The sequence below is a fragment of the Aricia agestis genome, chromosome 10 (genome assembly GCF_905147365.1).
Source record: "Aricia agestis chromosome 10, ilAriAges1.1, whole genome shotgun sequence".
NCBI classification, from domain to species: Eukaryota; Metazoa; Arthropoda; class Insecta; order Lepidoptera; family Lycaenidae; genus Aricia; species Aricia agestis.
In genome coordinates this window covers 9,871,477-9,884,102 of record NC_056415.1, presented here as the reverse complement: position 1 = coordinate 9,884,102, position 12,626 = coordinate 9,871,477, and the positions used below count along the sequence as shown (strand labels likewise).

The following is a 12,626-nucleotide window of genomic DNA, read 5'->3' as shown; positions in this document are numbered from 1 at the left end:
AATAAGTCTTATTCTCAGGCCTAATGCTCGGGCCACACTAACGAGAAACGCCGTTAATTATCGCGTTAATTCTGGTATAACATTATCGCCTTTACGTGCCACTAATTAAAGGCGATAATGCTATGACATGTTTTAGAATTAACGCAATAATTAACGGCGTTTCTCGTTAGTGTGGCCCGACCGTACGTGTACAAAATTTCATTATAATCGGTTGAGCTGTTTTGGAGAAGATCGCGCACAACTGTGACAGGAGAATTTTATATATTATAAGAGTTGAAGATTGTTCCTTAGGGAAATAAAATATTTAAATTTCGTTTTTTTTTTATTAAAGTGATAGAGCCACAAATACGGTTGTTGGTCGAACCTTGTAGTATGTCATAGCTTGAACGATAATATTTTATTAGAATAAACTACAAGCACATAATAGATAATAGTTGCTACAAGTATGATTACTCTTTTAAAAAATATATTAATTTATTATGCACGATGTAAAATAAGGGCTTCCCTGATTCATAAGCAATTATTTTACATGAGCCGATGATAATTATTTATTGTGATAACGTCATGTTGTAGCTTTATCGTTATATTATCATCATAATATTGTATGTCCGGTTGCTGAACCAAACGCATTGAAGTACTTTGGTCATTTTCATAGTAATCAAAAGTATTGTGTTTACTGTGTACATAAGCCATGTAAACAGTAAACACAATACTTTTGAGGGTTTTGTAGTCAACAAGGAACCCTTATAGTTTCGTTCTGTCCGTCCGTCTGTCCGTCTGTCTGTCCGTCCGTCTGTCCGTCTGTCTGTCCGTCTGTCTGTCCGCGGTTTTTCTTAGAGACTATAGGATCTACAAAGCTGTAATTTGGCATGAATTACACATATTAATGATTCCGACAAAATGGTAAGTACAGTATATCAAGAAAATGAAGAAATTAAAAAGTGGCAACATCGTAGTTTTTAATTTCTTCACTTTTTTTTCACCTTTTTTAGGGTTCCGTAGCCAAATGGCAAAAACGGAACCCTTAACTGTGTCTGTCTGTCTGTCCGTAATCCGTATGTCACAGCCACTTTTCTCCGAAACTGTAAGAGCTTATACTATTGAAACTTGGTGAGTAGATGTAGTCTATGAACCGCATTAATTTTCTTGACAGACTTTACATAAAATCTTTAAAAACAAAATTTATGGTACCTGCCCTACACATCAAGCGAGGATGAATTTTTTTTCGCGCCTAGCCCATCGTGTGGGGTGTCGTTGGATAGGTTTTTTAAAAATATTATGAGTATTCATAGATCATTTTCCGATTTCAGGATATATTTGTAAAAGATTAAGTTTTAAAGTGGAAAAAATCGTTAGAGTTAACCCTACCAGCTTAGCGGTTGCTTCTGGAAATGTGAAAAAATTCACGGGAGTAGGAAATATGCTGAATTTAAAAGCAAAACTATCACGGCTAAGAAGACTTCATAAGCTATTGAGTAACATTCGATCAACTAAAAAAAATGTATTCGGCGAAGTATAATGCCCAACCGATAAAATGTTTACAACATTTGAACTTAGGAATAACCATCAAAAACCCAGATATAGAATTGTTACCACGTACAATCGGTTTACGTATAGTATAGTTCGTGATTGAAATAATAAACCTAATCAAAATGATTGATGTAAGCAAGAGGTAAAGGAGGATTGAGGTAGGTATACCTACTTATACAGTGTGTAACAAAAATAAGTGATAATACTTTAGGGTGTGTTCGTGTTCCTTGTAGAGAGTTCACTGTGAAAGTAGCAGCGCTGAAAGACGCATTTTTTTTAACTTTTGTATGGGCAAGGGCCCGAGAGTCACGAGTTTCCCCATACAAAAGTGAAAAAAAATTTGTTCTTTCAGCGCTGCTACTTCCACAGTGAACTCTCTACAAGGAACACGTACTCACCCTAAACTATTATCACTTATTTTTGTTACACCCTGTATATATACAGTGTGTAAACAAAATTAAGCGAAAGCAGTTTAGGATGACGTGTGTGTGTTCCATATTTTATAGAGAGCTCACTGTGAAAACAGCAGCCCTAAAAGATAATTATTTTTTATAATTATAGTACTTATGGATAAATTCATGACGTTAGAGTATTTCCCATAGGAACATAGAATAAAACTTAAAAGTAAGTCTTTAGCTTTGTCCACATTGTGCCATTTTTTGTTAATCAAGGGCATGCGTTATACCGCAGTCAACAGCGAACGTGAGGCATGCCCAAGTATCCAAAACTTTCGCTTTGTTCTTTGACAATGTTGGCATTGCGTTCGTTGACGCATTCAATTATTCAATACGCCAATACGATAGTTGAATGAAATAAGATGACGAAAATTGAAGACGAAAGTGCACAGGTTTTTAGCACTGTCACTTTCACAGTCAACTCTATATAAGGCGCTTACACTCACACTCTTACATAAACACACTGAAGTATAATCACTTAGTTTTGATACAGCCTGTATAATTCTTTACGGTAATTTTCTCACCGACTTAGTCATTTTCCTGCATACTTAGATCCATTAACCGGTAGTGAGCTCGTATATATATAAGTAGTCTTCCATGTTGTTATCTTATCTTGAATAATGTGGATTTTTCTATTGAAGTGTGTCCTTTTGGTCAACTGTGTGGATTTTGCTTTAGCAGACTGTAAGTATTTTTGCTCGGATATCAATAAAACAACAGTATTAAAAAAAATTGTAATATTATTCATCAGGTTATAAAGAATAGAGTTCGCTTGTTTTGTTTATAGTTATATGTATTTAGTGTGATTAAATTAAAATTAATTTTAAAGTTAAGCATATGAATTCATGATTTTTAGTTTAAATTTTTTCTCTAACTTCATCTTGTTGACAGCTGCGAATGTTACCTGTGGCCCTGATGAGGAGTACAACAGCTGTGCCAACGGGGGCTGTGGAAGATGGATGTGCTCCCAGATGGGTGTCGGATGTTACGACCTTCCGGAAGAAGCGTGTATACCAGGGTGCAGATGCAAGGAGCCAATGCTGAGGACTGACGATGGAAACTGTGTGCCAGAAGACCAGTGTCCATCACGTAAGCTCATTTACTGTTGATTAAGTCCATGCTAATATTATAAATACGAAAGTGTATAATATATGTTTATCTATATTTTTTTTATGAAATAAGGCAGCAAACGAGCAAACGTGTCACCTGATGGAAAGCAACATCCGTCGCCCATGGACACTCGCAGCATCAGAAGAGCTGCAGGTGCGTTGCCGGCCTTTTAAGAGGGAATAGGGTAATAGGGAAGGGGAGGGAAGGGAATGGGGGACGGTAGGGAAGAGAAAAGGGTAGGGGATGGGGCCTCCGGTAAACTGACTCACTCGACGAAACACAGCGCAAGCGCTGTTTCACGCGTTTTCTGTGAGCGCGTGCTATTTCTCCGGTCGAGCCGGCCCATTCATGCCGAAACATGGCTCTCCCACGTATAATGATGTGACGCCAAGGTCACTTCATTTCTTAAAATGGACCCCGAGCGAAACTAATTGGTATCCCCTGAGCTAGTCTAAGCAAGTTTGTCAGTCGTAACATAAACAACTTTTAATATTTCAGCAAAATGTGGAATCAATGAAGAATACGTAGAATGCATGGACTCAGTGTGCCGGCCTTTAGCATGTGCAGCCATGAGGTCGCCATTGGACTGCCAGCAAGCTGATAACAACCAGACCTCTCTGTGCAATAATCCTGGGTGTGTGTGCAAGGAGGGATTTGTAAGGGACGACATAAACGGAACCTGCATTCCAACGCAGCAGTGTCGTAAGTGAATTTTGTATTGTCTTTTTTTATGAAATAAGGGGGCAAACGAGCAAACGGGTCACCTGATGGAAAGCAACTTCCGTCGCCCATGGACACTCGCAGCATCAGAAGAGCTGCAGGTGCGTTGCCGGCCTTTTAAGAGGGAATTGGGTAATAGGGGAGGGTAGGGAAGGGAAGGAAATAGGAGAGGGTAGGGAAGGGAATTGGGCCTCCGGTAAACTCACTCACTCGGCGAAACACAGCGCAAGCGCTGTTTCACGCCGGTTTACTGTGAGAACGTGGTATTTCTCCGGTCGAGCCGGCCCATTCGTGCCGAAGCATGGCTCTCCCACGTTGAAATACGTGTCAAGTACTATCGGAAAAGTTGATTCATAGGCAGATGGCGGACCTACGTAAAGTAACCGGGTTTTGGCGAACTCAGTTAACAGATCACGAAATACATTGAATTGACATAATTCGACCAAATGACGTTGGTCTGTCAACTGCCTATGAATCAATTTCTTCGATGGTACCTTTTTGACTTATATTGTAACTTTTATAAACTATTGACGATAAGCTAATTCTGGGTTTGTTGATATCGAGAAGAGACGTAACATAATGCGATGCGACGATGTGTGTAAAAAGTTTTTATAAATTACATTTACATACAACAGCAAAAAAAAAAACACTGTAATAGCTTCTGGAAGTCCTGTATATTTTTGCTGCAATAAAGAATTTTTATTTTTTTATTTTATTTATTTACATTTTGCATAGTGTAGTCGCGCCGCGTTTCGAATTGCTTCTGTGTGAACTATCTTTACAATATTTACTTTTACTTTTTACGACCGACATGGTGAGGCGTATAAAACTTTTTACAGTTCTAAATATAACTTGTGGTGCTGAGGAAGAATTTGACAGCTGCGCAACCGGAGACTGCGGCAGAACTTTGTGCTCTGAAAATTATACTTCATGCATATTGCCCGTAGACGATAGTAAATGCAAGCCTGGCTGTAAATGCAAGGATTGGAAGTTGAAAACTGACGATGGAAGATGTGTACCTAGTCATCAATGTCCCCAACGTAAGTCACTTCTGACTTTACAGGCAAACATTTGAATGTAACTTATAACATTTAATTTAATTATACCCATTCTAATAATTTGATTGCAACTCAAATAAAGCCTGGTTCATTCTTTGATTCAGTCCGTTTACTATTGAGCATCGAAATAGTATTCTAATTATACAGTGTGTAACAAAAACTAGTGATAATACTTTAGGATGTGTACATGTTCCTTGTAGAGAGTTCACTGTGAAAGTAGCAGCTCTGAAAGACGAACATTTTTTTTCACTTTTGTATGGGCAAGGGCCCGTGCGTCACGAGTTTCCCCATACAAAAGTGAAAAAAAAATTTGGTCTTTCAGCGCTGCCACTTTCACAGTGAACTCTCTACAAGGAATACGTACACACCCTAAAGTATTATCACTTGTTTTTGTTACACCCTGTAGACGTCAAACGAATGACTTGGAATTTCGGTCAGCTTTTGATGGTTAAAGACATTTTATGACAATACAATGTGTGGGAAACGGAGAGGATCGAAAGCATATTTTTTATGTTGCATAAAAGTATCGGTAGCACTTACGTCGTAAATATGTAGACCTCTGTGGCTCAGTGGTGAGCGCATTGGTAGCTCAAGCCGGGGGTCGCGGGTTCGAATCCCGCCGACAGAACAAAAAGTTTTCAAGGTCTGAATGTGTATTAAATATATTGTGTATGATATAATAAAAATCTTAAATATATGTATAGTATAAAAAGCATTAAATATATTTCCGTTGTCTGGTACCCGTAACACAAGTCCTTTAGGTACTGAGCACGGGGCCAGACTGACGTGGTGTGAGGCGTCCATACATATTATTATTATATTATTATACTAACATTTTACTGTTGTAAGTTTTTTTTACTTTAATGTATCAGACAGATACAGTAGGTCATTTCTCTTTCCCTAACAAACAGTTTCTTAACAGCTTCATACGTTACCTGTGGACCTGACGAGGAGTACAACAGTTGTTCAAACGGTGGCTGCGGAAGGTGGCTTTGCTCGCAACTCGGCATCATATGCATCGACCTGATCTCAGCCGGCTGTGAGCCAGGGTGCAGATGCAAGTCACCGCTGTTGAGGACAGACGATGGAAAATGTGTACCCAATGACGAATGTCCACCACGTAAGTTTAGACAATCAGGGTTTATCTGGTTCATGAAAGGCCGTTAGCAACTTGTAGTCGTTTGATGGGTATATATCATTCTAGTTCGTGACATTTGTGAATATAAAATAATATACGTATACATATAATAATGGAAAGTTGACCTGGTGCTGCAGCATCACCTGGTAATCAATAGGATATCCAACTCCTCGCCAACTTATGGAAAATGTGTACCCAATGACGAATGTCCACCACGTAAGTTTAGTAGGGTCGGGCGAATACTTGAGCCTGGACGGACAGAAAGAAGGATTTTTTATTCTCACGTACATAAGGCAGAAAGAAATTGGTTTTTCAAGGGCTAAGGCAGAAATAAAGATCATACTTTTGAAGTTTTCTGACAGGCAAGACTCAAGTTCCCTTATCTCAGGAAGGCTACCTAAAATTAAATGAAGCTGTAAAAATCAAGTGACTTAAATCTACAAACAAGTTAAATTTGCTTATTGAAAAAAACTGTAGACAAAGGTGAAAGTAAATCTTAACTTATTTACGGCCGTTCCCAATATTTGATCTATCTCTGGTTTTGCTCTACTAGAGATAGGAATAGCTCACAATTTACATCAAAATATATATGTCTCTAATGTCTAACAGCCGTTCCTAATATTTGATCTATCTCTGGTTTTGCCCTACTAGAGATAGTAATAGCTCACAATTGACATAAAATATATGTCTCTAATGTCTAACGGCCGTTCCCAATATTTGATCTATCTCTGGTTTTGCCCTACTAGAGATAGGAATAGCTCACAATTGACATAAAATATATGTCTCTAATGTCTAATGTGAGCTATTCCTATCTCTAGTAGGGCCAAACCAGAGATAGATCAAATTTTGGGAACCGCCGTTAAAGTATTCAAATAAGTCTGCAAAAACTCTGTCTGTATTATTTTGTATTGTATTGTGAGCTGTGAGTGAGAATGTTGTTCCGTTGGTGAGTCAATTATTAAATAAATAAAGTCAATTTATTACATTGCTGATAATCCCAAAATAAAAACTTAAACTAAGTAAATTATAAATAGACTAGAAGACACCCACAACTCCGTTATGCTAAAATTCATTTATCGGAACCGTACATTTTGCCGGGATAAAAAGTATCCTATATCCTTTTTGGGACTCAAAATATCTACATACCTTTCAGCAAAATCGGTTCTGCGGTTTGGGCGTGAAGAGGTAACAGACAGACACACTTTCACATTCATAATATTAGCATGTAAGTACTAAGTATGGATGAGTTCATAGAAGACTCATCACTCATCAGCTTTTACTTTTACTTGTTCTACTCTGGTAACTATCGCTATACAGCAGTATCAGTAATCACATTAATATTTTTAACTAAGTAACTCACACAAATAAGAGGCTTTTTTTTTATTTAATTTGGGGCCGTCTATGGGCTCCGCGCCCATATCCTTTTTTTTTGATATCTTTGTATTGTTTTTCGCACCAAGGATAATATGTTATTACTAATAACAATAAATATATTATATAATCTTATATCTTTAAATGAGCAATTCTTGTATATATATATATATATATATATATATATATATATATATATCTTAATATATATATTTCTTGTGTGCGTGTGTATGTGACTGAACTCCTCCTAAACGACTGGACCAATTTTGATGAAATTTTTTGTGTGTGTTCGTGGAGATTCGAGAATGGTTTAGATTTACAGTTTGGTCTACTGGAAAATGTTTTTTCAATTAATTTCTTATTTATAAGGAGTTGTTGATTTTGGAATGTTTTACATTAGATCCGGCGGACGGCGCTATCATCGCATTCAATATTATTCTATTTCAATTTTAGTTTGTCCTGACAGATGGTGCTACCATTAATTTGAAAAAAAATTTGTTATTAAATTCATGTGCTGATTAAAATATTAAATAAATAACACATAGGCTACAATTTTAACCGACTTTCAAAATGGGGGAGGTGTTATGTTCGTTTTCTTATATTCAACGATTACTCCGCTGTTTGTTAACCGATTTTCAAAATTTTTCTTTTGGTATATAGGGTATCATCCCAATTTGGCCTTATATTCACAAAAGTGGTGATCTGAAGAAGGATCCATAAGTACTCGAGGGAACTCCTCAAAACTTATAGGGAAACATATTGTGACTTCGGTTTCGTGAGAAGTATTCTAAGCATATGCTACCAACAAGTAAGATTTTGCATCGAGATATACCTGGTATACCGTGGTTCGGAAGGTGCTGAGAGAATTCCTGATTCTTTATAGATACAAGTTTGGGAGTTTCGGCGTTATTTTAAGAACAGAAAGCATATGCTACTATGCAAATTACATTCTTCATCATCATCATCATCATCATCACTACCATATTATACCATTTCATAGTCTTTTAGATCGAGACTCGAGTTTGTCAAGCGATAATTAAAAAAAATCTATATCTACCTAATATTATAAACCTGAAGAGTATGTTTGCTTGAACGCGTCAATCTCAGAAACTACAGGTCCGATTTAAAAACTTATCTCAGTGTTAGATAGATCATTTATCGAGTAAGACTCATCATTTATCGAGAAGGTTATATTATATTATTACTCTAAGACTAATACGACAGAAGAAACTCAGGAAAATGTGGGAAAAACGGGGGATATATTTTTTATGGGAAAATGTACCTACGGATTCTGTAAAATTTCTAATTTACGCGGGCGAAGCCGCGCGGGACATCTAGTATATATATATATATATATATATATATATATATATATATATATAATATATATATATATATATATATATATATATATATATACAAGAAATATACAAGAATATATATATATATATATATATATATATATATATATATATATATATATATATATATAATGTCATTTACATCGGATACCGAGCAAAGCTCGGTCAAACAGCTAGTATACAGGGTGTAACAAAAATAAGTGATAATACTTTAGGATGTGTACGTGTTGCTTGTAGAAAGTTCACTGTGAAAGTAGCAGCGCTGATAGACCAACATTTTTTTTTCACTTTTGTATGGGGAAACTCGTGACGCTCGGGCCCTTGCCCATACAAATGTGAAAAAAAAATTTGGTCTTTCAGCGCCGCTACTTTCACAGTGAACTGTCCGCAAGGAACACTTACACACCCTAAAGTATTATCACTTATTTTTGTTACACACTGTATATTAAGTATATATTTTTTAACACACAAGACGTTTATGTTTGGCTGTTTCTTTAGCTTCATGTGGAGTCAATGAAGAATTCGTTAAATGCGAGAATTCAATCTGTCGGCCTCAATATTGTTACGATCTAACACGCTTGTCATGTGACCATGATCGTGATATAACATGCAACTATGCAGCTTGTGTCTGCAAAGAAGGATTTGCAAGAAACAGCAGAGATGGAACCTGTATCCCAGTAGAAGAATGTTGTAAGTATTATTTTTTTTAATGGTAGCCTAAGGCCCAATTTCACCAACTTCTGCTAGTGTTAACAGCTTGTTAAAATGTCATGTCTTCGCTTTTATTCATACGAAAACCGAGAGAGGTAAAATGATATTAATTCGGTCGTTGACTTTAACAGTCGTTGGTGAAATTTGGTCTAAGTGCTTTCCATGGCAATACGGTTCGGAGTAGACGTAGACGGTAGAACTACATTATTTCACGAAGTCCGGCTTTGAACTCTATCAAAGAAAAAATTGTGTGTGTAGTGCTTAAAATTGCAATTATTTATTTTGTGTATACTGTATATTGCTTAAAATTGCTGACTTGTAATGAAAGTCGTGAGCAACTTTCAAATTTACTAATATAATTACTAATAACTTACAAATAAGTAGAAATAACAATCCATAAAAAATTACATCCAAACCAAATAATATTTTCATTTCAGCCAAGGAAGAAAAACTATTTAATATTTTAGACGCCGCAAGTGAACCTCAAAATTGAAACTGTGTTTTCACTTTAAGCTTTTAAAGGTGAAATTTATTTTTAATTTAATTTTAAATGAAATGAAAAATATTTATTTCTAAGTAGGTTAACAGAGTTAACACTTTTAGAACGTCGTGTCTACATGAGGCCTATCACCGGTTCGGGAACTACCCCGCCGAGAAGAACCGGCGTAAAAAACTCGCACGGGGCCACCTTTTACAAAAAAGGTGGAAAATAACAATAACATTAAATTATAGAAAAATACTTAAATATACATAATGTTCTTTAAAGTTTAAAACATAATCGATTAAGGGTATAACAATAAATATAAAATAAAGCAACAACAAACGCAACAGTGAAATATAACATTTATCCGAAGGTATTTCTTCTAAAACCTGGCTCATTTTGCTCGGTATTGCTTTTTCTAAGTAATTATTCTCAAAGACGGCCATCTATCACGCCGTAGAGACGGCTCAGGGGAGCTCTGCTATTGATGATTTAATTAAAGGCCGCAGTTATCCTAAAACTTGTGTGTAGGGATTCAGCCATGGCGCGGGTAGGAAATTTGTTCGTTACTTTGGAATTTGTAATTAAGACACGAACCTTAGTCTTTGTTTCTTGAATATATTAGGGGTAGTGCAAATAGATTGTTTAAATGGTGGAATAATTGAGATGTTTGTGGATCTGTTGTGTTTGGATTTGTTTTGCTCACGTGACCAATTTTTGAACGAGAAGCTTAAGAACTTGCAACGAGTGAAAAAATCCCAACTTAATATTTTCATATTTTTTTCTGTCTTAATTGACTCTTAGTAAGTCAGTAAAGTGAACATGCACAATACTAACTTAACTATAATAATTCCACTTTATGTTGCTAAATAATAAAGTGGTCTAGTTAGAGGGTTAGTACTCAGGAGATCGAAACAGCTTTCAACTTGTGTTCAAATTAAGGAATAGAGCATTTCCTGAAATACATCGACTAACGGGAATTAATATTCCATGAAATCATAATTTAACCTTTTAATACTATTGAGTGCTTTGGAGAACAATAATTTAATTTGTATGCCATTAATGTTCTAAAAAGTCTGTAATCTTTAATGCATTTCTTTTTTTTTGGTTTATGTTTCAGCAATTCCTTCCGGATTAAACAATAGCGGATGTGTTTGAAGATCGCATAGACGCTGGCCCTCTGTATTATTTTTCAATTCGTAAAAATTATATTTAATAACAAAATTAAAGTGCCAAAAATACAATAAACATAATTACATAATAAAGCTTTCCTTGTATTTTAACCCGGTGAAACAAATGTAAAATATGTTAATATTGCGCATTATGTACTATCATGTCTTTAAATTTTAATCTACTTTAATAATAATAGTCATCCTTCAACTTTCTGCCAACTTTAGACGTAACAAATATTTTGGCTAGAGATACTATCGAAACAGCACTTGTTGAATGAAGCTCAGACGTCACGTAAGGTAATCTACGATTGCCTTATTACTTCTTTTCTCCTACATTCCGATACTTGGTCTATAGGGAAATCAAATCTAAATTTCAACATACGGTATTCCTGCCCATGGCTGTGCCATTAATTCTCCGGAAACTTCTCAATAAATAAGACATTGCTCGTACGAAGCACATTTACTATTTATTTATTTTGTTTTTGTTCCTTTTATTTGCTCTGAACACTTTCAGAAATCACGTTACAGTCGAAAGTCAATATTGAAAGTGTTTTTCTTTTTTTTTTCTTTTTGTAGGTCTATGTAGTTAAAACTAAATGGGTTTACATGAGTTAACATGACTATCATAGACGTATCATAATTATAATCCGACCAAAATCCGACATGTTGCACTCGTCATATCAGAAAATTGTCAGAAACGTTGTCAAACGTCGAACAAAACTTTTTGTATACTGTTGCTAATGCTTTATGCTGCCGGTAGCTAAATACCGTACTTCTATTTTTTAAATATATAAGTCTTTACCTGTAGCGTGAAAACATTGCAGTAATATCACAATAGACATTATAATTCTGTCTACTCTGGTAATATTATCCTTTTAAAAAGTCTGGGCCCAGATGTGCCTACAGCCAGAAATTAGTATCAGTGCACTAAGCAATATGAAAATACATATTCACCGATTGCCCACTTTAGTTTCGCTGACCGATCATGAAGCTGTGCGCGGCCAGAAGGCCAGAAGGCAGCCTGGAAGTATACCAATGGTCATACTATGCTAAGTGTACTGGTGAGCTCGTAGTTTTTCCATCGTAAAAACAAACAAGATCTTTATAAAAGCCCGACAAACAGTCAGGGGAAGTTTAATCAAAGTTATAAAATGCTTTTAGTTCATCGGTCACCGTTCCAGGATCCAGCGGGGGCTGACTCGCCGAAGTTAAGCAATGAAACGATACCAACTAATTTACCAGCCAATTCTTACTTTAAAAAACTATTATACAACTAGAAATTTCTTGTTAGTGCACGGTTTCCGCTAGTCGTACCGGTTATGCCTTTTTTTAATTTTTTACAAGATTTATAACTAGAGAGACAGAACTTAACTATTTGTGGCACGTTTCTATCACCTTCGTTGTGCTGTAGATTTTTTACAATCACGTTACCCATATTCAGGGCCTATTTCACCACTTCCTGATAAGTGCCAGATAGGCTATCCACAAGTTATCTAACAGATACTCCATACTCCATCTG

At 36.0% G+C, this 12,626-nt stretch overlaps 1 protein-coding gene across 1 annotated transcript; it reads left to right on the top strand.

Annotated features, from left to right (window-relative positions):
* Positions 1 to 2,556: 2,556 nt before the first annotated feature.
* LOC121730998 (protein psiQ-like) lies at positions 2,557 to 11,164 on the top strand. The gene is made up of 8 exons (XM_042120279.1): positions 2,557 to 2,669; positions 2,877 to 3,074; positions 3,594 to 3,797; positions 4,655 to 4,855; positions 5,796 to 5,993; positions 9,242 to 9,433; positions 9,892 to 9,976; positions 11,056 to 11,164. Exons 1-7 carry the CDS (start codon positions 2,606 to 2,608, stop codon positions 9,945 to 9,947), a joined length of 1,113 nt encoding a protein of 370 aa, XP_041976213.1. The 5' UTR covers positions 2,557 to 2,605; the 3' UTR covers positions 9,948 to 9,976; positions 11,056 to 11,164.
* Positions 11,165 to 12,626: the final 1,462 nt, after the last annotated feature.